At 45.5% G+C, this 26,455-nt stretch overlaps 1 protein-coding gene across 2 annotated transcripts in view; it reads right to left on the reverse strand.

The window, feature by feature from the left end:
• Positions 1 to 2,527: 2,527 nt before the first annotated feature.
• The window catches only part of Ypel2 (yippee like 2), a 78,231-nt gene continuing 54,303 nt past the window's right edge, over positions 2,528 to 26,455 (reverse strand). For both annotated transcript variants that reach the window (XM_004664519.2, XM_045158982.1), the window contains exons 3-5: positions 8,533 to 8,576; positions 7,387 to 7,495; positions 2,528 to 3,019 (exon numbers count right to left, since the gene is read on the reverse strand). In XM_004664519.2, coding sequence (XP_004664576.1) covers positions 2,930 to 3,019; positions 7,387 to 7,495; positions 8,533 to 8,576 — 243 coding nt within the window. In that variant the 3' untranslated portion in view covers positions 2,528 to 2,929. The remainder of the gene's footprint in view (positions 3,020 to 7,386; positions 7,496 to 8,532; positions 8,577 to 26,455) is intronic.

Raw genomic sequence — 26,455 nt, forward strand, 5'->3', positions numbered from 1 at the left:
GGCACCAAGCTTAGCTATATTTGATTCCTGTCAAATTTACCTATCAGCAGCCTGAGGCAAATCTTCTGGGGGGGGGGGCGGCTGGGTGTACTCCAGGGTAGCCACAGTCCTATGACCTAGGGTGGCACGAGGGAGGTGGAATGAGTCGGCCAGCTGGGCTTCCGTTCAAAGCCAAGGCAGCAGGTGGCTGAGGTAGAGAACTTCATGCCTTTCCCCTCTCCTTTCCCTTTCCCTGTTCCCCACACCCCTACCCAAGTCCACCCAACAAACTCCATTTCCCTGAACTGATGTGGGGTGAGTAGGTGGGGTCTTTGGTTATGCTCTGAGTCAACAATCTGGTGAGGAAATTAAAGGATAAACTGACGGAGACCACGAGCTCCTATGTTCCCACTGCTCGGCCATGACCTCTCCAATACTGCTAAATGTTAGGTAGACAAGCCATGAAGAGAGCTGGTTATAAGAAGCACTTCTGGTTTCTCTGACACACAGGGAAGCCTAATGAATTTTATTTCTCCTCCCACAGTTATGGAAAAACCAACTGAGATCTCTTGAATCAAGTATGGTGTCAGACACCTACTGCATGCTCAGTGGATGGTAATTAAAAACAAGCTCAGACCCAAAGTCCAACTGGAGCTCACTATGATCCATGCAACAGTGAAGACTGCTCCCCCCCCCCAAAGAACAGTGGCACACTGGTCTGCTTCCCTGACCCTTGACAATTCCAGGGCACCCTGTGTCCACTTTTTATGTTACCACATTCCAACATTGGCTTTAAAGAAAAAACGCCCACCTAGGTTTAACCCCCATTTTCTTTTTAAAGTTGGGACATTCCCTGAGCAAAGGGTCTAATCAAATCCATAAATGAAGGCTGCTTCCTTTGGGAAGGATGCGGGGGGGGGGGGGGGCGATCCACGTCTTCTGGGCTGGCAAGCCAGCTTAGGAATGTGAAAGCTGAAATATGTTGGCTACTGACAACTCGGGCCCTGGAGTCAGAGGACGGCCTGGCTGCAGTGAAGTCGGGAGACAGCTCAATCTCCAGGGCTACAGAAGCGCTGGAGAGGCCTGGACAAGAAGCCTTGAGGAAGAAAAATGCAATTTCTAATAATCCTCCTGTGTTCCCGAGGATAGCAGTGCGCTGTTCAACACAGGCCTGCTCTTTCTGTTCTCTGCTTCCAGCGGGGCAGGCTGGACCACTCCGCCTCCAGTCCCCCAGCCTCAGTCGGCACAGAAGCACAGGACGGCATCTCCGCCGTGAGCCTGCTCTCCGTGGGAATTTGCTTGTGCTGCAGATGTGATTTGGAAAATGTCCTGGGTTGGCCGCTTCAGTCTTGATAAATCAATTTTACAGACTTTTATCACCATGGACTCAAGTCTTTTATGAGACGTTTAAAGGTGAAGTTTTCTATAGGGTCAGCCTACTTGGAGAATGAGAACTGCCTAATATGCACATATTTTAATAGTAACATTTTCAGCCTAAGAAATGATATTAACCCAGTTAAAGGAGCTTCATTCAACCATGTACCACATCCTGGCTGAACTGCTGCTGATAGACTTCACAGTGTTGATTAAATGTAACAAGTTCCTCTTTCTTTTATGAGCCTTACAAGGATTTGTTGTCCCCTTCCCTAACATGATGAAGCTTGGGTGGGGTGTGGGGCAGGAGATATTGAATTTGTAACCCCTCCCACTGCTGGAACACACTGACAGACTTCTCTCCCAGTGTTAAGACATGAGGGTCTAAGAATAACAGGGGCATGAGGGCTCCACCAACCAGTTCTCTCTCAAAACCTTGGGTCTCTGTTGCCCACACTACCATGACGGAAATGGAGGCCGCCACCAGGAACACTAAGGACAAAGACTTGCTGATCCCACGGCAGCCACCGCACATCCACGGAGGAAGGACGCGCCAGCCTGCACCAGTTTGGATCTGAAATGTCATTCCTCACACCATCCCAGCCCAACGCCCTCCCCCGTGCCACATCACTCTTCGGGAGCCGCTAATGGGGTCCACGTTGGGTTTCCCTGCCATCGCCTCAGAAGCTGCCAGGCTGCACCCCTCTTTGGCCCCTGCTCTCCTCAATGACTGATTTTACTTGGTTGCTGGCCAAAACCTTTGAGGAATTTGCATCTTGCATCCATTGCAAATGACAGTCCCTTCTCCCCTCACCTACAATGGACAAGGAGGCAAAGGTGACTGTCTAGAGGCCAACTGAGGCATCAGTCGTCCAAACCCACCTTGGCTTTACCTACCCCACTACCAGGACACTCCCCAGCTCAGCCCCCCGAGTACCAGGGCCTCTGCGTGTCAGCTGGAACGAGGCCACGTCTGGTGCTCATCTGCTGCCCTACCAACCTGGGGTCAGGGACAGAAGCTTGTGCTCAGAGAGAATGCAGTCATGAGGTATTTTTTTTTTCTCTTTGTCCTTTTAGACAAGTCGATTATTTCAAGCCTAGGTTACCAGGTCCCCAGGAGCAGTGCAATGTTCTTCCTGCCTCCCCCCTCCCCCTCCCCGGCCCCCCCCTCCAGGATCCTTCAAGTTCCCCTTTTCCCTCTTCCTTATGCCCTGGCGCCACTGCTCTCCTGACAAGAAGCCATCAGGCAGTTCTTGTCCGAACCTTGGGGTCCTTTCCAAGGTGAGCTGCCGCCATGCGGTCAAGAATCTGTTCTTTTCATTATTTTGTTTTCAGCCAACACTAGAACAGAGAGAGAAGCCAAGATCAACTCACAAACAGATACAAAGCAAAGAGACAGAGAGACAGCAATTTAGAGGCCAGTCACCAAAAAGATGGTGTCAGGGTGTGAGGATGCCCCGGATGGCAAGGCCTCTAAATGGATGGAACCGAGTGTTCAGTGACTCTCTCACGCTTGGGTAGAATGTTTGCTTGGATGGCATTCACGTGGACACTGGGTTGGGGAGATGCTTTCCAATCAGTCCCAGCCGTTGTCCTTGATCATGTGTGCCAGTTCAATGATGTATTTGCCTTCTTTATATTTCTGGCTGCTTTCGAAAGCATGTTCCTGTGAGACACAGAGGAGCGAAGATTCGGAGTGAGCAAAGACTAACGGGTGACTTTCCCTGCGCATACATTCAGAATTTCCAAAGTCATAGGAATGAATACAGGAGGGTCTGGTTATAATTTTGAGGTCTACTTGCTAGGCTTTGACAAAAGATAGCAAGAGAAACCAAGTATTATGAGGTCAGGCATATCTTATTTCCTTGTTTCCATGTAAAATGAGTCAAGTCTGTTTTTCTTTCACTCTCTTTCTCCAGAGTGACAGGCGTTGTATAAACTCCGGGCAGGAAACCCTGACAGCTCTCAACTTCCCCCAACTGCCAGGCCTCGAAAGGAAAACTCAATACAAACAACCGGATAGGTAGCTTCCTACGCCTATAGCACGGTGGGACCTTCCCATAAGCCCTGAGGAAAGCCATTCTATGTAGGCAAAGCTAAAGGGCTATTTCCCTTGCTGCGATGGGTACAGAGAACATCCTGGGGCACTGTGAGTGCCGTCCCTGAAGTCATCACACAGCTAAGCCAGAGGAACAGCAGCAGTGGACACCACCTCTGCCACCTCAGCCTCTGGAATGAGTAAGAAGTCAAATCCACCCTCAGTAGGTACCAGCAGCATTGGTATGAACTGTGCCCTATGTTCTACAGCCCCCAGGATTTGGGTGTCATAACAAGAGTACAGACTTGGGGGACTGGAGAGATGGCTTAGTGGTTAAGCGCTTGCCTGTGAAGCCTAAGGACCCCGGTTTGAGGGTCGATTCCCCAGGACCCACGTTAGCCAGACGCACAAGAGGGCTCAGGTGTCTGGAGTTCGTTTGCAGTGGCTGGAGGCCCTGGCACGCCCATTCTCTATCTGCCTCTTTCTCTCTGTCACTCTCAAATAAATAAATAAAAACAAACAAACAAACAAAAAAGAATGCTGTCTCTCCAAGTATAAAACTGTTGGATGATAGCTGTTTAAAATAAAAATAAAGAGAGTCCAGATGTGGTTATTTTGTTGAGAAAACAATCATTTTACCAAGTGAGGAGGGAACAGAGTGTGTGCCGCCCCTTCACACACAAACACACACACACACACACACACACACACACACACACACACAGAGCTGTGGGCTCGGCAGCTACTTCTGACTCTTCATTGTTCCCTGAATCAAGTACGCGTGCATGCGTGTGTGCATGTGTGTGTTTGTGTGTGTGCGTACACGTGAACAAACGAGGAATGTGATTTGGAAATAAGGTTTGTTGTTCTACGTGCTGGATGGCACAATTTTGTAATCTCAGCACTTGGGAGACTGAGGCAGGAGGATCACTGAGAGTTCAATACTAGCCTAAGTTACAAGTGAGTTCTAGGACAGTGGTGAGACCAAGACACACACACACACACACACACACACACACACACACACAAATAAATAAATAATAAAATAAAAAAATTCACATGTATGGCCGAGTGTGGTGGTACATGCCTTTAATTGGGAGACAGAGGTAGGAGGACTGCTGCGAGTTTGAGGCCAGCCTGAGACTTCATAGTGAATTCTGGGTCAGCCTGGGCTAGAGCCAGGCAGGGCTATCTTTTGTCCCAGACCCAACATACCCTCAATGAATGAGACAGACAGCTGAGCTTGGGAAACAAAGGATGGGGCAGGACATTTCTAGTCAAAACCACAACTGTGCCCATGTGGTGGCACATACCTGTAATTCCAACACTTGGGCGGCTAAGGCAGACGGATCACGAGTTCCCAGCCAAGCTGAACGAGAGCCAAACAGCAACAGCAATAGCAGCCACCACCAGAGCCATGCCCGTCACTGCAGTCACCTCACACAGAGAAGCAGAATGGCCAAGGCCAGTTTCCCACACAAACAACAACGAAGGGCTGCCAAGATGGCATATCGGTTGAGGTGCTTGCCTGTAAAGCCTAGTGACCCCGGGCTCCATTTTTCTCTTTCTAAGGCTGAGAAGCACCGGGGAGGTGTGAGAAATGGAACTTGAAAGCAGCACTGACGACTTCACTGCAGACTCCACCAGGGGAGGTTTTACTTTTATGACTGGCATGTCTTAAAGCTTTATTTACATGGAGCTATACACTTCTGCCTGGCATCTAGTGCCATATGATTTTATTTATGTTCCTCCAATAAACCTTGTTAGAGTCTTACTAGTTTTAAAATAAAGGTTAAAAGGAGAGAGATTTGGGCTAGAGAGTTAGCTCAGCAGTTAAGGCACTTGCCTGTAAAGCCTAATGACCCGGGTTTGATTCCCCAGTGCCCTCGTTAAGCCAGATACACGAAGTGGCTCATGCACCTGGAGTTTGTCTGCAGAGGCTACAGGCCCTGGAGTGCCCATTCTCTCTCTCTTTCACTAGCTTCTGACTTGCCCTTGGCAGAATGGAGAATTGAGACATTACATAGAAGAAATTACCAACTCCGAGGCAGAAAGATGCATTTTTCCAAGGTCTCACATGGTAGATAACAAGAAGGAAAAGTATTGTGTTTTGCATCTACATATATACACGGACTTTAATAAAAAAAGATCTTGCCGGGCTTGGTGGCGCACGCCTTTAATCCCAGCACTCGGGAGGCAGAGGTAGGAGGATCGCCATGAGTTCAAGGCCACCCTGAGACTACAGAGTTAATTCCAGGTCAGCCTGGACCAGAGTGAGACCCTACCTCGAAAAACCAAAAAAAAAAAAAAAAAGATCTGCCCATATGTACAACAATGTAAGTTTATTTTCACTAAAAACATATCCACTACGCCAAGTGATGACCTAAGTGCGTTATAGACAGTATACTTTTTAGCACTCAAAAACCTCTGTGACCTTGAGTAAACTTAGGCACAGCATTTAAGTAGCCCAAGACACACACCCAAGTGACAGATCCCTATTTGAATCTGATTCTAGCTGCCTAGATGAAATTTAACCACTATCCAGGCTGGAGTCTTTGTCTATGCATTTTTGGTAAAAGAACATTCAGTAGCGAGTGTATTTTGTTGGTTGTTTACTTTGTTTTTCATTTTTATTTATTTGCATGTGTGTATATGTGTACACTGGGGCTTCCTGCTGCTACAAATAAACACCACTTTTCTGTGTCTGAGTTACACGGGTGGCTGGGCTGGAGAATTGAACCTAGGCTACCAGGTTTTGCAAGCAAGTGCCTTGAACCAATGAGCAATCTCTCCAGCACTGCTACCCCTGTCACCCCCATTTTGAGACAGGATCTCACACAGCCCAGTCTGGTGGCTACATAACAAAATTGGTCTTGAAATCCTGATTCACAGGCCTCAACTTCCCCAGTGCTAGTTTACAGACATGTGACTTCACGCCTGGCTCGCCAGAGTTCTTTTTAAAAAAAAATATTTTATTTTTATTGATTTGTTTGCAAGTAGAGAGATACATAGGAGACAGACAGTGAGAGAGAGAATGGGAATGCCAGGGTGTCTAACCACTGCAAAAAACTCCAGATGCACACGCCACCTTGTGCATCTAGCTTTACATGGGTACTGGGGAATTGAACTGCGGTCGTTGGGCTTTGCAAGCAAGTGCCTTAACCACTGACCCATCTCTCCAGCCCCATCAACAAAGTTCTTGAGGCAAATCCTTACCCCCTTCTCTCATATTAGCTAAGAATATTTCATTCTGGGCTGCAGAGATACTGTTTATATACACATTGTCTTTTTTTTTTTTTTTTTTGAAAGAGAGAGAAAGAGGCAGACAGACAGAAAGAGAGAATGGGCATGCCAGGGCCTCTAGCCATTGCAACAAACTCCAAACGTATGTGTATCTGGATTACATGGGTCCTGGGGAATCAAATCAGTGTCTTTAGGCTTCACAGGCAAGTGCCTTAACCGCCAAGTGCTAAGCCCTTTCCTCAGCCCCCTCCCCCCCTTTTTTTTTCTTTTTTTGAGACAGGGTCTTATCCTATAACCCTGGCTGGTCTGAAATTCACAGAAATTCTTCTGCTTCAGTGCTGGGATTACAGTGTACACCACCACACCTGGACTTCCTAGTACATACTGCTAACCTCCCTCAGCCTCAGTATCTCCTTCCATAATATAGGAATAAAAATTTCACCCAACCTCTATGGGGGGGTGTAAATGATGCATCCCTAGCCTACCCAGAAATATTACTATATTAACATTATTAAGTCAATATGCATGTGCTCATATGCCCACATGAGTGTGTTTCCATGACGGGTGTGCAGGGGGTGGGGTACAGTAGACAGATGCAGACGACTGTACCAGTTACTGCTCTTTGAGGTCAGTTTCCTGTTTTGTCAACGATAATCTCACAGGGCCATGGGAGCACACAGGCATTCTTCAAGCATGAGGCCCTCCGCTATTCCCTTCACAGCCCTCTCCCAACCAGGCTCCTCTGGACTTACGTATTTCCAGCCCAGAGTGGTTTTGCAGTTTTCACAGTAAATGTCTGCAACTGCATGCAGTCCTGTTAGCAACACTCGCTCTTCTGCAGGCCCACAGCCCACATTAACTCTGTGCCAAAGACGGAAAGAGAGACGGCAGTTAGTCACATGGATAAACAACATTTGTGATTCAGGCTGAGCTTCCAGAAAAAAAAAAAAAGAACGAAAGAAAAAAACATATTGGACAAGGCTGCCCCCAGGGAAGCCAACAGTGAGAAGAACCTGGTCTAAAACTACAATCAAAACCATCCCCCAAACGGGAGCCACATGGCGGTATCTCAGTCAGAATGCATTCCGGGTCTGCAAGAGCAGCTTCAGCGGGTCTGCTACTGAAATAGCCCTAGTGGACAGTTTGCACAGGATTCAAGTTTTCTAACAAATTACTTTACGTCAATCCTGTGACTTAAGGGGGTCAAGATGATACCTACAGTCAAGACAGTAAAAACAACCACATGTCCTTGTCCCACCACAAAGACGAGTGAGCTGTGATATCAAATATGCTCGCCTCCTTCACAGAACTCCGGCTTCAAGCTGAATGAGTTGGAGTCCCATGTTTGCATTTCATCGGGCTTCTGTGAGCTTTGTCTTTTCTCAGGAAGAGGTTACGTGCACATGCCCAGTGATGACTGTGGGCTCATAGTCTGTGTGTCTGCAGAAAGGATGAGGCTCTTCCCTCATTCACCCTTCCTTCTATCATGGGGTCTTCAGCACATCTTAGAGATCTTTGCTCACTTTCCCACCCTCTTCCTCAACCACAAAGCTCAGGTCTGGTTATGAGACTCCACACCGAAGCCCCCTCACACACACCCCTCAGCTTCTTCGCGTGGGTCTATCTACAACCCTGCTCTGTGCCTTCCAGAGCACAGGAGTGAACACATTGTTTTAACCTGGAGATGCCAATGAAAAAAATTCCCTCAAAGTAACTGATTATCGGTTGTGGAGAGTAATACTCCTCAAGTTGCTGTTGCTATTATTATTATTATTCTCGACATCATCGTCACTGCAGAAAGGCAGGGTCTGTTGCTGGTTTATCGAGAGTTGCTTTCCTCATCTCTCAAAATTTGCACCAAAAAAAAATGGATGGATGCAGCATTCAGAGACACTCACACTGAGTTAAAGAGGTATGCTCGTCCTTGACTTCCTTGGAATGACTGAAATGCAAGAAAACAAACCAAGAGTTAGACATCCATTTCACTTACCTATTTGGGAAGCCAACCCCAAACCACAATGAGCATGACCTTGCACAGCTGACATGGCGGGAGGGACACTAAGCCAGCTGAAAGTCTAGCTGACAGATGGCACTGGGGAGGAGGAGAAGGCAAAATAAACAAGGCACCGGAGCTGGAGCCAGCCCACATGTGGACTATTGTCACCAGCTCAGGTGAGAAGCTGGGAGTAGAGAGGAGGCTGATCTGGAGAGGGTGTGTGGTAGCGCACACCTCTCACACCAGCACTTGGGAGGGTGAGGATGGGGGATCGCTGTGAGTTCTGAGGCCACCCTGAGGTCAGCCTGGGCTAGAGTGAGACCTTACCCTGGAAACAAAAAAACAAAAACAAAACAAAAAAAACAACTTCCCTCCTGACATACACCTGAGATAACTAATCTACACTGGCCTTTCCTGGTCCCACTTGACCTCAGACATCTGTGCTGGTCACAGCTTTTCCCCAGCACAAGGACAAGCTAAGACCCCCACACTTCTCACTCACCTTGCTTCTGGCAGCGCCCCTTCTGGTGTAAGCCGTTTGAACTCTAGATCACAGAAATGCTCACTGGGCAGAAATCCCATGTTACTAACCTCTGGCTTTGAGACTAGCTTCTAGCTTCTTCCTCTCGGAGGGGGAGTGGCAGGGAACAGGACAAACAGGAGCCAGAGCTTGCTATGCAATCTGGCCTCTACCTCCATTAACACGGGCCCTGACCACGTTCCCCTTCTCTGGTTTCAATGAGACATCGGACGACAGGAGCCAGACACACTGTGCGCTGCTGTCTGCATGTTCAATGTGGTATGACAATGGCATGCTGACTATAACTTCCTAGTCTGCTCTGCAAACCAGTCTAAAAACAAATGCACAATGTATTACTATGCCCAGCTGTTACTCAAATGTTAATGTATGTAATTGATATAATATGTAATGAACATAAGACTAATATCTGATATATGACTATTAAAAATTATTTAAAGGAAAAAAAAAAACAAAAAACAAATGCACAGACAAGGAATTCTGATGACATCCGGGGTGTCTGGCTAATCAGTGACTAGAAGCTAAGAACTCCAGACAGGACACAGACACAAAACAGTCCCTCTACCAGAAGTGCAGGCCTAAACTGGGCATGGTGGCGCACGCCTTTAGTCCCAGCACTTGGGAGGCAGAGGTAGGAGGATCACCATGAGTTTGAGGCCACCCTGAGACTACATAGTGAATTCCAAGTCAGGCTGGGCTACAGTGAGACCTCACCTTGAAAAACAAAACTAAACAACAACAAAAAAAAAAAGTGCAGACTTGGGCTGGAGAGATGGCTTTGGCTTGGTGGTTAAGGCACTTGCCAAAGGACTTAGGTTCAATTCCAAGACCCACGAAAGCCACATGCACAAGGTGGCACATGCATCTGGAGTTTGTTTGCAGCCACCAAAGGACCTGGCATGCCCATTCTCCTCTCTCTCTCTTTCTCTCTCTCTCTCTCTCCCCCTCTCTCTCAAATAAATAAATAAAAAGTTTTTTTGTTTTTGTTTGTTTGTTTTTTAAGTGCAGGCCTACAGGGATAGGTGAAAATTCCTGTGGAAAAAGCTGCCTCTGGAGCAGGTGGATTACTGGTTGCCTCCAACATCCAAAGCACCAGATGTCTTCCTGCCCAGGTGGGTTGCAAGGTGCAAGCAGATGTTCCCTAGCTGCTGCTGCTGCCTAGACCTGAACCAACTCTTCCTCCTCCTTGGGGTATTGAAACTTCTCTGGCTTGCACACGACCTGCCAGGCACAACTGAGTGTCCCAGACTCAAAACCTGGAATATGGAGGTCCCACACTAAGCATTTCAATAAGACAGTGTCATGGTGACACAGGCCTAGATTCAGGACAAGCTTTGGCACAAATGACCTATGGGTTCAGAGAGCAAAAGCTACAAGATGTGGCCCTGCCTAGCCTCTTCTGGGTCACTTCCCCGCAGCGCCCTTTGGTCTAGTCAAGACAAGCCACATGCAATGGTTACATTGCCTAAGCTGCCTTTCCCTGTGCCACGAAAGCCCTCCCACCTGACCAATGCTAAGGCCAGGTCAGCTGCCTCTGACTTCACCGGGAAAAGGCGCCACCAACTCCCATGCTCTAGATTCTCCCAGTTCCCTGAGTTTCCCTTTTCTCCAGCACTGTAGTACCTACATACCAACTCCCTCCCGGGGTTGTGAACCTATCTGGCACAGTTCATGTTTATTGATTGTGTATTTTTCTTTCCTTTTTATTTATTTGAGAGAGAGAAAGAAAGAATGGATGGTCAGGGCCTCCAGCCACTGAGAACAACCTACAGACACATGCACTATCTTGTGTAACTGGCTTACGTGGGTCCTGGGGAAATCAAACCTGGGTCCTTTGGCTCTGTAGGCAAGCATCTTAACTGCTAAGCCATCTCACCAACCCTCCTTTTCTTTTTTTAGGCAGGATCTCACTATATAGCTTAGAATGGCCTGGAACTCACTATGAACCCGAGGCTGGCAATCTCCCTGTCTCAGCCTCCCAAATTCTGGAATTCCAGGCATTTGCCATCATGACTAGTTTTCTTTGGTGCTAGGGAATCAAACCTAGGGCCTAGTGCATACTAGGAAGCACTCTATTAACCGAACTATAACCCCGTCCCATTATTTCTGTTTTATTGTAGAGTAGCCTTCCATTCTATGGATATACTAATGTTTGATTTTTAAGAATATTTATTTGCGCATGCATGGGGGGGGGCATGCCAGGGCCTCTTGCAGCTGCAAATGAACATCACATGCTTGCATCATTTTTTGCATCCAGCTTTATGTGGGTGGCTTGGGAACCAAACCCAGGCCCACAGGCTTTAGGAGCAAAGTGCTTTTTAACTCCTAAGTTTTCTTCCCTGGCTCTTTTTGTTTGTTTGCTTGCTTTGCTTTTGAGGTAGGGTCTTGCTTCAGCCCAGGCTGACCTGGAATTTACTATGTAGTCTCAGGCTGGCCTTAAATTCCTGACAACCCTCCTACCTCCGCCTTTCAAGTGCGGGGATTAAAGGCGTGCACCACCACACCCAGCATCTAGCCCCTTCTTTGGGTTTGATTTTTTTAAAAAAATTAAATATTTTACTTATTTGAGAGAGAAAAAGAGGCAGAGAGAGAGACAGAGACAGACAGATAGAGAATGGGTGCACTAGGGCATTCAGCCACTGCAAACGAACTCCAGATGCATGCACCCCCTTGTGCATCTGGCTTACATGGATCCTGCAGGATCAAACTGGGATCCTTTGGCTGTGTATGCAAATGCATTAACTGCTAAGCCATCTCTCCAGCCCTTTTGGTTTAATTTTAATAAGGGATTTGGATTAGTCCCTTTCAACTCCAAAATTATATTCTCTTCTGATTTCATGGCCCTAAGTTATATGTAATCAGGTATGTCATCTGCTAAGAAACATCTGTCAAGACTTTCTAATTCAGAACTTGGAAACAGATAGCTAGAGACAACGGAATACAAGTAAAAAACAAGAAACTACCAATTATCACAGGAAAGCCTTAAAGAATACATCTGCTAATTTTATTCACTGACCAACCATCTGCTGGACACAGCTGGGAATGCAAAATATGGCAATATTAGTTTTTCAATATTCATTGTTTGGTTGGCTAGTCTTAGAATTTTTTTTTTTTTTTTTGGTTTTTCAAGATAGGGTCTAGCCCAGGCTGACCTGGGATTCACTATGGAGTCTCAGGATGGCCTCGAACTCATGGCGATCCTCCTACTTCTGCCTCTCGAGTGCTGGGATTAAAGGAGTGTGCAACCATGCCCGGCTCAGATTGTTTTTTTGAGACACAGTCTCATGTAGCCCAGGCCATTCTTGAATTCCCTACATAACACAGCATAACCTTGAACTGCTGATTTTTTTAAAAAGATATATATTTATTTGCAAGCAGAGAGAGACAGAGACAGAAAAAGACACACACACACAGAATAAGAATGGGCACACAAGGGCATCTAGCCACTGCAAATGAATTCCATATGCATGCACCACTTTGAGCATCTCGCTTTATGTGGGTACTGAGGAACTGGTCTTAAGTTTTGCAGGTAAGTGCCTTAACCACTAAGCCCTTTCTCTAGCCCCTGATTTTTTTTTTTTTTTCCAGGCAGGGTCTCACCCTAGCCTAGGGGGACCTGAAAGTCTGTAGTCCCAGGCTGGCTTTGAACTCACAGAGATCCTCCTACTCCTGCCTCCAAGTACTGGGACTCAAGGCGTGCGCCACCACACCCAGCTCTTGACCTTTTCTGTTTCCACCATTCTACTGCTGGATTACAGCTGCTTTAACACCATCCCCAGCTAATACTTGATTGATTTCTAGATTTTAACATTTTTATTTTTATTTATTTGAGAGAGAGAGATATACAGAAATAGGCGGGGGGGGGGAAATGGGCATACCAGGGCCTCCAGCCACTGCAAACAACTCCAGATGTGTGCGCCCCCTTGTGCATCTGGCTTACGTGGGTCCCTAGTCAAACATGGTCCTTTGGTTTTACAGGCAAATGCCTTAACTGATAAGCCATCTCTCCAGCTCTGATTTCTAAATTTTAAAAAATAATCATGTGAGGGAGCTGGGAAAGTGATTCAGAGGTTAAGTGCCCTTGCTTGCAAAGCCTGATAGCCAAGGTAGAATTCCCAAACCATCCATATAAGCTGGTACAAAAAGTGGCACAAATGCTTAGCATGTGTTTGCAGCAGCAACAGGCCCTAGCAGGTCCATATACATATATAGATACATACACACAAACACAGATACATATATGCAAATAAATGATTTTTTGAGGTAGGGTCTCACTCTAGTCTAGGCTGACCTGGGATTCACTATGTAGTCTCAGGCTGACTTCAAATTCATGGCCACCCTCCTACCTTTGCCACCCGAGTGCTGGGATTAAAGGTGTGTGCCACCATGCCCAGCTCTAAATAAAAATTTTAAAATGATAATTCCTTCCATACAAAAGATCACATTCAATCATATAATCCCACCTTCAATAAAATAAGATTTAAATAATTTGACACTTTCTTCCAAACTTTAGTTATATGTATAAATATTTATTAAAATTCTGTATTTAAGTTTTTTAAATTTCTATTTATTTATTTGAAAGGGGGCAGAGAGAGAGAGAGAATGAGCACACCAGAGCCTCTAGCCACTGTAAATGAACTCCAGACACATGCACCACCTTGTGCACCCAGCTTACGTGGGTACTGAGGAATCGAACCTGGGTCCCCAGGCTTCACAGGCAAATGCCTTAACCACTAAGCCATCTCTCCAGTCCTATTTTTATAAGATACATATTACATAGCACTACATGTATGCCATCTAGGAGTATGTACATTAAGTACATGCTCAAGCATTTTGCTCATAGTGCTATCTGCTTCAGGGCACTGCCTAAGAGTAACTTCCTCCAGACTGACACAGATTAGAATTCCTAGAGAGAGACTGGCTGAGGGGAGGGCACGTGGCAGAGAAGAGAATCACCAGCAGGACCACAGGCGCCTCACGGGCAAGGCCAGTCCTGTTGCCCCAGGCCTGTTCACTGAGAGTATGCTGGCAGGAGCCCATGCCCTAGCAAGGATGCTGGGCTCAAGTAGAGTTGTCCTGAAAGCAACACCTTGTCAAGTACCCCCTGAGAAGCAGTGTCCAATCTCTCTCCTTGGTCTGGCACTCAGAGCCAACCGCATTTTTTGAGGCAAAAGTCTGGAAGCTCTTCCAGCATGGCTTCCACCCTGGGGCTACTGCCAATTCAACATTTATGATGGGGAAAACAGCCTCGGAGAACAACAGGCATCTCGCAAATAGACACAGACAAGAATAGCCCTGGCTGGGTCACTGTATCCTGTGGGGCTCAGCCCAGCCTAGCACAACCTGGCACAGCCTGGCATTCCCTTGAGTGAGGGTGGTACTGAAGGTGGGGAGACTGAAAGGGTAAAGGAAGCAATTAGAATGAAGCAACTAGAATTCAGACCAGGCAATGCCAGACTGTCAGACACATTTGTTTGCTGTCATTACTGCCAGGCAACGAGGCAGTTCTTTTCCATGTTGTGTGTCAACCGAGGCTGGTGTACAGGCCTCCAGGAAAGGGTTGTTGTTATGCATGTCTTTTTTTTTTTTTTTTTTTTTTCTTAAGCCATACAAAACTTTTTTCTTCTATCCTTTAAAGTATAGCAATAGTTCCAGGCCCAGCCCTTCCAGCCAGCTCAAAGGAGCGGAAAGGGCTTTGAGTTTCCTGTTTGGTAGCCAAAACCACTGACTTCTGGCCCCTTTGAAAGTCTGGAAGGCAGCAACTCCTTTTAAAAGTAGAATCGCTGAAGCTGGGTGTGGCAATGCATGCCTGAAACCCAAGCACTCAGGATATTGAGGCAGGAGGAATGCAAATTCAGGACCAGCCTGGGCTATACAGCAATGCTCTGTCTCCAAAAAACAAAACCAAGATGCTTAGTGGTCACACCTGCAATGTCAGCCCTTAGGAGCTGGGGGAGGGGGGATGCAGAGCAATTATAGAAGCACATGTCACTTGCCTGACCAGCTACCACATCTGGGAAGTAGAGGACCTCTTGCATAGTTATGTGGGGCATGAGGACCTACTCTGGCAACAGAAGATTCAGGTTCAAATCCTGCCTATGGAACTTTACTCAGTTACTTGGCCTTGGAAGAATTAAGCCTCTCTCAGTTCTGCTTCTTTTGCATCTGTAAATGGAAATCATGCCTACTTAACAATTACCAGCAGTATGTGAATCAAGATAAATGAAGTCAGACAAAAAAGGGTTCCTATCTCCCCCCACACCCAGGTACGGTTTCACTCTAATCCAAGCTGACCTGGAATTCACTATGTAATCTCAGGCTGGCCTCGAACTCATGGTGATCCTCCTACCTCTGCCTCCTAAGTACTGGGATTAAAGGCATGCACTACCATGTCTGGCACCTTCTGGGTTTTTAAGGAGCTTAGGAAAGAGATGAAGGACTGTTAAGTCCTTCAAACCTCTTAAATAATATGTGTACACACACACACACACTTGAAAGAGAAAGAATGGGCACACCAGGGTTTCCAGCCATTGCAAACTAACTCCAGATGCATGTGCTACCTTGCACGTCTGGCTTTACATGGGTCTTGAGGAATTGAACCTGGGTCCTTAGGCTTTGCAGGCAAGTGCTTTAACCACTAAAAAAGGTTTGGAGCCATTTGTCCAGCTCCAAACCTCTTTTATAAAAATATTTTGTTTGTTTATTTATTTATTTATTTGAGAGAGAGGAGGGAGGGAGAGAGAAAGAATGTGTATGCCGGGACCTCTAGCCACTGCAAATATACTCCAGACACATGTGGCACTTTGTGCATCTGGTTTTATGTAGGTACTGGGGAATTGAACCTGTGTCCTTTGGCTTTGCAGGCAAGTATCTTAAACGTTAAACTATCCTTCAGCACCTCTTCACACTTCTTTAGGTGATTTTGACCTCTCTCTCATTAGAACAAAAGGCAAGGCTCTCTGTCTTTGCAACTCAGCCTCATCATAAAAATGGAAGAATGAGGCCATGGGGAGATGGCTTAGCAGTTAAAGCATTTGCCTGTGAAGCCTAAGGACCCTGGTTTGATTCCCCAGGACGCACGTAAGCCAGGTGTTTAAGGGGGCCACATGCGTCTGGTGTTCGTTTGCAGTGGCTGGAGGCCCTAGCGTGCCCATTCTCTCCTCCTCTCTGCCTCTTCCTTTCTCTCTCTCTCTCAATTAAATAAATATTTTAAAAGTATGTATTTTTTAATTTTTTAATTTTTATTAACATTTTCCATGATTATAAAAAAAATATCCCATGGTAATTCCCTCCCTCCCCCCTGACACTTTCCCCTTTGAAATTCCATTCTCCATTATATTAACTCCCCATCTCAATCGTTGTACTTACATATATACAACATCAACCTATTAAGTACCCTCCTCCCTTCCTTTCTCTTCCCTTTATATCTCCTTTTTAACTTACTGGCCTCTGCTACTAAGTATTTTCCTTCTCACACAGAAGCCCAATCATCTGTAAGTATGTATTTTTTTAAATATGGAAGAATGACGTCTTTATCCCACTCCCAGCCAAGATACTTTCTAGCTACAATACTGTGTTTCTATCCTTGCATACGCTTCAAAGACTCAGTATGAATCCAGGCTTTGTTGTATTAGCTAAGTTGAACAAGTCAATTAGCTTTTCTGAGCCTCAATTTTGTAACCTTTTAAATGGGCATGCTAAAGTCATACCTTCATTCAAACCAGACTTACTTTTTTTGGTTTTTTTTTTTTTGAGATAGGACCTCACTCTAGCCCAGGCTGACTTGGAATTCATTCACTATGTAGTCTCAGGGTGGCCTCAAACTCACAGCAATCCTCTTACCTCTGCCTCCCGAGTGCTGGTATTAAAGGCATATGCCACCGCCACCACGCCCGGCTCCAGACTTACATTTTTAAAAAATATTTATTTGAGAGAGAGAGAAAGAGGCAGATAGTGAGAGAATGGGCACGTCAGGTCCTCTAGCCACTGCAAACAAACTCCAGATGCATGTGTCATCTTGTGAATCCGGCTTCTATGGGTACTAAAGAATCAATCAAACCTTGGTTCTTAGGCATCACAGGCAAGCGCCTCAACCACTGAGCAATCTCTCCAGCCCCAGACTTACATTTAAAAAGATCAGTTCAGAAGCCATACACAGTTATAGGAAAATCCCCAGTGCCAGGGTGCCATAAGACCTGCACAATATTGGGCCCATCAGCATTCCATCATGGATAGTGGAGGGTACCAAATACAGGGGGCCACAGAGAGGAGGGCAAGAGGGAGAGAGAGGGAAGGAGGGAGAGAGATCAAAAAGAAGAGGACTAATTGGAAAGAAGATGGGATTCAGAGGAAGAGGAACAGGAGAGGAAGGACAAAAGGTAACAGGAGGTGTTTATAATAGAAATATATAATATATAATATATATTACATACATACTATATATTATATATTACATATTAATATATAACATGTTTGAAAACTGTCAATAAAAAGTTGAAAGTATTTTACAAATTTTGTATTTCGTTAAGATTTAGTGGTATTATTTAACTAGCATTGATGAGGCCTTGGTTTGTCCCTCAATCCCTAACAGGTGGACCTGAAATCTTAGCTACTCTTGAGGCTGAGGATAATAGGTTTGAGAACCACATGGGCTGCCGGGTGAGTTCAAGGCCAGCCTGGGTAACTGAATGAGAGCCTGTCTAAAAATAAAGTATAATAAAAAGGGCTACAGAGATTGCTCAGCAATAGTATGCTTGCCTAGCCTAGCATCTGTGAGGCCCTACGTTCAATCACCAGTACCAGAAAAAAAGGCATACAGAAGGAGAACTTATTCCTATTATACAACCACAGAAGAACTTACTGGGTTCTCTCATAGCTATCCGCACATATGTAAATCCCAGAACTCAAGAGAATGAGATAAGAAGATAGAGAATTCAAGGCCTGCCTCAATTACAAAATGAGAACTTGTATCAAAACAAGCAAACAAACAAAAACCACTTGGGCTGGAGAGATGGCTCCAGGTTTGATTCCCCAGGACCTGCGTAAAGCTAGATGCACAAGGCAGCGCATGCACCTAGCACTTGTTTGCAGTGGCTAGAGGTTCTGGTGTGCCCCTTATCTACCTAACCCTCCTCCCCCTTTCTCTCTCCCCCCACAAATAAATATTTTAAAAACCAATTTATTGGCACAAATGTGTTTTTGTTATTACTATTTTCTTCCCTGGTACTGGTGAACAAACCCAGGGCCTTGTAAACATTCTATCACTGTGCTAAGTCCACAATCCATCGGCACAAATACAGAATTTAAGAAAACTGAGATACAAAAGCTGGGCTTGGGTGACGCACACCTTTAATCCCAGCACTCGGGAGGCAGAGGTAGGAGGATCGCCATGAGTTCAAGGCCACCCTGAGACTACAGAGTGAATTCCAGGATAGCCTGGGCTAGAGTGAGATCCTAGCTTGAAAAACAAACCAAAAAAAAAAAAAAATTGAGACACAGTTGTATGTGGTAGTTTATGCCCATAATCCCAACATGTATAAAGCTGAGCATGAGATCTGTCTGGGCTACAAATTAAATTCAAAGTCAATCTGCCTAGAGTAAGACCCTGCCTCAAAAAAACTGAGATATTCCAGGTATGGTGGTGCACTGCCTTTAATCCCAGCACTAGGGAGGCAGAGGTGGTAGGATCCCAGTGAGTTCAAGATACCCTGAGATTACATAGTGAATTCTAGGTCAGCCTGGACTAGAGTGAGACTCTACTTCGGGAAAAAAATTTATATATATATATTTATTATATATAATATAATATATAATATATAAATATAATATATATATTAAATTCACACTCTTGCGGGCTGGAGAGATGGCTTAGCGGTTAAGCGCTTGCCTGTGAAGCCTAAGGACCCCGGTTCGAGGCTCAGTTCCCCAGGTCCCACGTTAGCCAGATGCACAAGGGGGCACACGCGTCTGGAGTTCGTTTGCAGAGGCTGGAGGCCCTGGCGCACCCATTCTCTCTCTCTCCCTCTATCTGTCTTTCTCTCTGTGTCTATCACTCTCAAATAAATAAATAAAAAAAAATTAAAAAAAAAATTCACACTCTCACCAACCTTCTAAATATACAATTCATGGGCTAGACAGATGGCTTAGTGGTTAAGGTACTTGCCTGTGAAGCCTAAGAACCCAAGTTTGATTCCCCAATACTTACATAAGCCAGATGTACAAGGTGGAACATGTGTCTGGAGTTCGTTTGCAGTGGCTGGAGGCCCTGGCACACCCATTCTCTCTATTTGCCTCTTTCTCTTTTTCTCTCAAATGAATAATACAATTCAGTGTATGCTGGTATATTCTCAAGGGTATAGAAACCATCACCCCTATCTAATCCCAGAACATTTTCATATGCTAAACAAAAAGCTCACACCACTATAGCAGTCACCTTTTCCTCTCTTGCTCCCAGCCTCTGGAAGCTATCACTTCCTGCCCCTGTGCAGAGGAGCGAGGCCCTGAGACCATGCATTCAGGGGAGAGGAAGCCCATCATCACATGCCCTGTCCTCTCCAGAGCAAAGGTGACTGGCACCCTCCTAGGGTCTGCTCAGGGAGGCTGCCTTTTTCTGAATTAGCCACTGGGGGTGGTAGAATGAGGATGTAACAGCAGCCAGCCATTAACAGCTGGGCTCTTTGCAGTTCAAATATAAAACTCAAACTTTAAGAGGCCTGTAATATAGGAGCTCAAATTTCTCTCAAACCAGCTTAGTGGTTAAGGTACTTGCCTGTGAAGCCTAAGAACCCAAGTTTGATTCCTCAGTACTTACATAAGCCAGATGTACAAGGTGGAACATGTGTCTGGAGTTCATTTGCAGTGGCTGGAGGCCCTGGCACACCCATTCTCTCTATCTGCCTCTTTCTCTTTTTCTCTCAAATGAATAATACAATTCAGTGTATGCTGGTACATTCTCAAGGTTATAGAAACCATCACCCCTATCTAATCCCAGAACATTTTCACATTCTAAACAAAAAGCTCACACCACTATAGCAGTCACCTTTTCCTCTCTTGGTCCCAGCCTCTGGAAGCTATCACTTTCCTTCTGTCTCCATGGAGTTGCACAAGGCACTATACATGTTAAGAAATGGGTTAAAACTGATTTCCTTTTAAACACTTTTGGACATCTCATTGGGACATAGCAGAGATACAAAGGAAGATTAGTAAAATCCTTTCCCTTGAGGTTTTGGCTGACTCCACCTCCCCCAAAAACCAAACCCCAACAGATCTTCAAGTTATGGGAAAGGGTCAGACTTCTTTTCCCATTATTCATTCTCATTTTTTTAGCTTTGGTTAGGTCTATGAAGTTTTTCAAGATCAAAATAAAGTCATTTGCCCTGTTCCAAAGGTTTAAAACCCAAGCAAATTAGCACTAGATTCTGCTTGTATTTCACCCTTGAAGAAGCTTATGAAGAGTGATAATAGAGAACAGTGAGGGAATTTTGCTGGAGAGACGGCTCAGCAGTTAAAGGTACTTGCTTGCAAAGCCTGACGGCCTAGGTTCTATTTCCCAGCACCAACATAAAAGCCAGGTTCATTAAATGAAGCATGCATCCAGAGTTTTTTTGCAGCAGCAGGGGGCCCCAGCATGCTCATACTCTCTGTGTCTCTCTCTTAAATATACAAAAGAAACAAACTAGGGCCAGGCATGGTGGTGCATGCTTTTAATCCGAGCACTTGGGAGGCAGAGGTAGGAGTATCACCTTGAGTTTGAGGCCACCCTGAGACAATACAGTGAATTCCAGGTCAGCCTGGGCTAGAGAGAAATCCTACCTTGAAAAACAAAAATAAAGAAACTAAATGTTTACATAATAAGAAAGAGGACTAAGGGGATTTCTTCCATCTTCTCTACAATAAGAACAAGGGGAAATGGGCTTACATGGAAATAAGGGAAATGAGTTAATTATAAAGGAACAATTTCCTGACTGTGCTTTCCACACTGGGACATAGGTCACCAGGACAGACTAGTATAAAACAAAGCCATTGGCATGTCTTTATGACTTACCCAAAGCTTTCATGAATCTATCTAGAAGCTTCTGAGGTCATGAAGCCTGTAGTACACACCTTTAATTCCAGTACTCGGGAGGTAAGAGGCAGGAAGACTCTCAACAAGGTCAAGGCCATCCTGGTCTGTATAGTTGGAGAGGGCTACATAGAAAAACCCTATACCTCTAAGAGGGGAGTAAAAAGTTCCAAGTTCTGCCTAGGGCAGAATGACTTCCTCAAAGCTGCCATGCCTTGGGCCTATGGTAGGTCTCATTCACCCTCACATTCCCTAAACAGATGGGAGGGAGGAACAAGGAAGGGACCAGCTCCTAAAGGAGGCGTCATAAAGTTTCCAAGGGCATGGGCACATTCATGATTCTTGGAACTGCAAAAACAAAATGTGGTAAAGGGGTCTGGCTGCTGAAGGGAAAAGAGATTGTGGGATGCAAGCCTCTTCCAAGACCTTTCACATTCCCCTTTGGGATGGCCTACATGAATGAACTGCAATTGCTGGGATGGGCCTACGGACCAGCGGTGCTTGGCCCCTTAGGAAGCTACTTCTGTCTAATGGTCAGTGGAAAGCACGCAGGCAGCTTGGGACCTGGGAGGCCTTGGACCAGCCTTCACTAGCTGGGTCTTCCTAGGCAAGTCCCTTCAGCTTTCTGAGCCTCGGAGCTGGGCTCCACGTGTAAAAAGGGTAAAACAACATCTATTCCATAATACATTGGTCTAGACGAATGTTATGATGATCCAATTAATGTGTATATATTAGGCGCACAGCCTGGATCATAAAAAGCTTTAATAAGTGTTTGTTTCACACAGCTACCGTTGTTAGGAGCTGCACAACTAGTCCAGAGTGGCTGTCTCAACAGGTCTTTCGGACTCCTTTCCAAATCCCCCTGGAGCTACAGACCCCACAAGCTCCTTTTGCAGTTGTCCCAGGGTCTCAGCAGGACTTGAGCACTGTGGTTGTTCTCTGCTAAACCAAGAGCAGGATAAGCCTCTCAGATCTGTGGCAGCGGGTTGGGACAGTAGTTGCCAACGCCGACATGTAGCCAGTGAGAAAACAGATGCCGCCAGCTCACAGCAGCCGGTGCACCCTCCTGCCCCTGTGCAGAGGAGCGAGGCCCTGAGACCATGCATTCAGGGGAGAGGAAGCCCATCATCACATGCCCTGTCCTCTCCAGAGCAAAGGTGACTGGCACCCTCCTAGGGTCTGCTCAGGGAGGCTGCCTTTTTCTGAATTAGCCACTGGGGGTGGTGGAATGAGGATGTAACAGCAGCCAGCCATTAACAGCTGGGCTCTTTGCAGTTCAAATATAAAACTCAAACTTTAAGAGGCCTGTAATATAGGAGCTCAAATTTCTCTCAAAGCCACCAGGCCTTTGAAAACAATTCACAGTTGCTATTATCATTAATAATAATATATATTAATTTTGCCTCGGAAATACAAATAGCAATTTCCTGATTTACATTTCAGTTTGCACTCCAGTTCCTAAGTCAATAACATGCTGGCATGTTGGCAAATGAAAATGTCCTAATACTACTAAGATGGCTATGGTTAAGGCCTACAAACTCCCTAAGATAAGTTCTTATAGCTTCGGCAAAAAGGCTAAAGAAAACCCCCTTCTGAGCCACAGCCACATGCTATACATACCAGGGACAGATTTTTAAGTGTTTTTTTTTTTTTTTTTTAAATAACTTTGCAATGAGACGGGAGAGTTACTGGTGAGAGTGAACAGCTCGTGATAACAGATCGGAGGGGCCGGGGGTGTGCTGAGTGGGTGAAGGGCTGACAGAGAGGGCCTGAGACCTTTGGTGTTCTATTCGCCCACATAAGCAGCTGGGCATGGACACACACACATCTGTTAACACTAGTCCTGAAGAAAACCAGACAATTGCTGGAGTTCTCAAAAACCACAGCTCTGTACTGAGAGAGAGAGAGAGACTCCATCTCGAGGAACTACATGGATGGGTAGTAACGAAGGGCACCCAATGTACTCTTCTGGCCTCCGTGTGCACATAGTACATACATCTGCACATGCCCGTGCATTCACCTCCCCCACAACACACACACACCACATACTACACATGCAAAAAAAAAAAAAAAAAAAAGTTCGAAGTAGTGAAATCATAACAGCATGGTTCACATTTTACTACATGCCAGGGAGGATTCCAACTGTGATTCAAAGAAAATTTAATTCTCAAGCCAGACATGGTGGCGCACGCCTTTAATCCCAATACTCGGGAGGCAGAGGTAGGAGGATCACCATGAGTTTGAGGCCACCCTGAAACTACATAGTGAATTTCAGGTCAGCCTGGGCTAGAGTGAGACCCTACCTCAAAAAAAAAAAAAAAAAAAAAATAACAAAAAAAGAAAAAAATAAATAAATAAAAAACCACAATAAGGAACAGAATCATCATCTCCATTTTTATATAACATACCAAAAAGTAGAAAAAAAGATTATTGGGGGTAGAAACGCCTACGTGGGGTCAGAGGAACAGACTGAGTAAAGGAAAGGTGGAGGAGGGCTAATCAAAATCTAAGAGGGTATAAATAAGCCATATGGAAGCCTACTTCTTTGGACAATGGTGCATCCAGAAGCCATAGATTGTTGCTAGAAAAATTTTCAGGGCTGGAGAGATGGCTTAGTGGTTAAGGCACATGCCTGCAAAGCCTAAGGATTGGGTTCGATTCTCCAGGTCCCTTGTAAGCCAAATGCACATGGTGGCGTCTGCATCTGGAATTGGTGTGCAATGGCTGCAAGCCCTGGTGCACTCATTCTCACTCTCCATCTCTCCCCCTCTCTGTCTCTAATAAATAAATAAAAATAAATCTTAAAAAAAATTTTTCAGTGCCAGGGATGGGATACCTTTCTATGAGTTGTTGCCCATGGAGGTTACTGACAACCCCAACACATTACAGGCCATTGCCGAGGCTCTTAGTTTACCACCAGGAGTGGATGGTAAGACTCTATTGCCGAAGACTCCACATACTTGGGCTGCAAGGTTACTGAGAAATCCTGCTGGAGCTGAGCTAGCTGAAAACCTCCTCTGTGTAGACCCCAGATGACAGAAAGCTGGAAACAGTTACACTGCATGCAGTTCCATGGGAGAGAGAAAGAGAAAAATCACCAGTAGAGATAAATAATAGTGGATACTGCAAGCCTTAAATTTAGCCAGCCAGGCTAAATGAGCCAATGGGTGCAATAGTTGCATATCTGTTATGGGGGAAAACTGTTCTCTAATTGGACTGGAGGCCTGCTCCACAGGAGGGAATACATGCTTGGTACTGAAAATCTATGATGGTGGAGTCACGATCCCCAGGGGTATAACATCTGGTGTCTGGCTAAATGTATATACTATGTTCACAAACTGCCCAATAAGCACTTCTCTTAATGTTCATACCCATATATTAGTGCTACTTTCACTCTTGGTTAGAGAAGCTTCTCTTTTCAGATGGCAGGGACCTTGGGATGACTCAGAAGACACCATAAGTACTGAGAGGAAGTGACAGAGGAGTGTTCAACACTGAAACATCTCTATCACAGTGTCCCAGGCTCAGTGGACATTGCAGAAGAGGTGGCAGAAAGAATGTAACAGCCAAGACGGGAGTGGTGGTGCACGCCTTCCCAGCACTTGGAAGGCAGAGGCAGGTGGATCATCATGAGTTTAAGGCCACCCTGAGACTATATAATGAATTCCAGGTCAGTCTGGACTAGAGTGAGTCTTAATTTTTGGGGGGCGGGGGGGGAAATAAAGATGTAGGAGCCAAAGGAAGGGTAAGACTGCTTACAATAAGCCCTTCCAGACACAAATTGGCCTGGATATCCATGACCTCGCAGTGCCTGACACTCCCTGCACAAGACATCATAATAGAAGAAGATGATGACATCAAAATGAGAGACCGATTGAGAGGGGGAAGTGTCATGATGGAGAATGGAGTTTCAAAGGGCAAGTGGCGGGGGGGCATAAATTACCATGGTTTATTGTCTATAATTATAGAAATTGTCAAAAAAAAAAAATCCTTAGCCAGGCATGGTGGCACATGCCTTTAATTTCAGCACTTGGAAAGCAGAGGTAGGAGGATCACTGTGAGTTCAAGGCCACCCTGAGACTTCATAGTGAATTCCAGGTCAGTCTGGGCTAGAGTGAGACCCTACCTCAAAAAACAAAAAACAAAACCAAGCCAGGTGTGGTGGTACACGCCTTTAATCCCATCACTAAGGGGGCAGAGATAGGAGGATCACCCACAAGTTTGGGGCCACCCTTGAATTCCAGGTCAGCCTGAGTTAGAGTGAGACCCTACCTCGAATAACAAAACAAACAAACAAACAAAAAATCAAAAAGAAAACACAGCCAACAGTAATCAAACAGCCAACACGTGAGAAATGCAGGCAGTCTGACTCCAAGAGGTGGGGGAGGGGAAGGAAGACAAGGGTATAGGGACACTCAGGACACTTAACCGAACTGGACTAACAACTGGCATGGGTACAGAACATCAGGATTTTCAATGCATTTTCACATACTCATGATTCTACCTTTGACACTGGAAGAAAGTGAACTCCAGAGCTTCTGAAGATGCTTCCACAGTTCTCTACAAGCCCAAGGCTTCTGAAGATGTTCCTAGCAGATACTCCCTTGGAAAATCTCTCTTTTTAATGATGAAGAACAGATTACTCTGCTACCGCTGAGGGAGATCTCATGAGCTATGGAAATCCCTCTGCTCTGATTCCACATTTACTTAGCACCTGTCTAACTATGACTCTCAACTGGGTTTACCTTCAAGAGAGATAACACACAGTTCAAGTTTTCAGGGGTGTGTATTCCACTGTAAATTAAGGAATCAGAATTCTGGATTACCAACTAGCTTCCTGTGAGTCATGAACCCTGCAACAGAGTTTGGTCATTGAATAAATGAGAGCAAAAAAAAAAAAAAGCACCCAAAAAAAACGATTTGTGGACGTAGGAAGTTGAAGGCTAAGGACCACCCAGGAGAGATGCTGCATCCCAGGCTAAAAATAGGTTTTCCATCTCCTAACCCAATGAATGTATGATTATTTCATAACTCTTGAAATACAAATTCAAGCCTAAGAAGTTAATTTTTAGCTAAAAAGCTTCTTAAAATTTCCTTCTAGTTAGGCTGACCTGGAATTCACTATGTAGTCTAGTTTCAGAGTGGCCTCAAACTCACAATGATCCTTGGAAGGATGATGTTCCTGATGCTCTGAACTGGGGTTGCTTCGTCTGTAAAAGAAGGGGC

This window comes from Jaculus jaculus, chromosome 9 (assembly GCF_020740685.1).
Source record: "Jaculus jaculus isolate mJacJac1 chromosome 9, mJacJac1.mat.Y.cur, whole genome shotgun sequence".
In the NCBI taxonomy this organism is placed as follows: Eukaryota; Metazoa; Chordata; class Mammalia; order Rodentia; family Dipodidae; genus Jaculus; species Jaculus jaculus.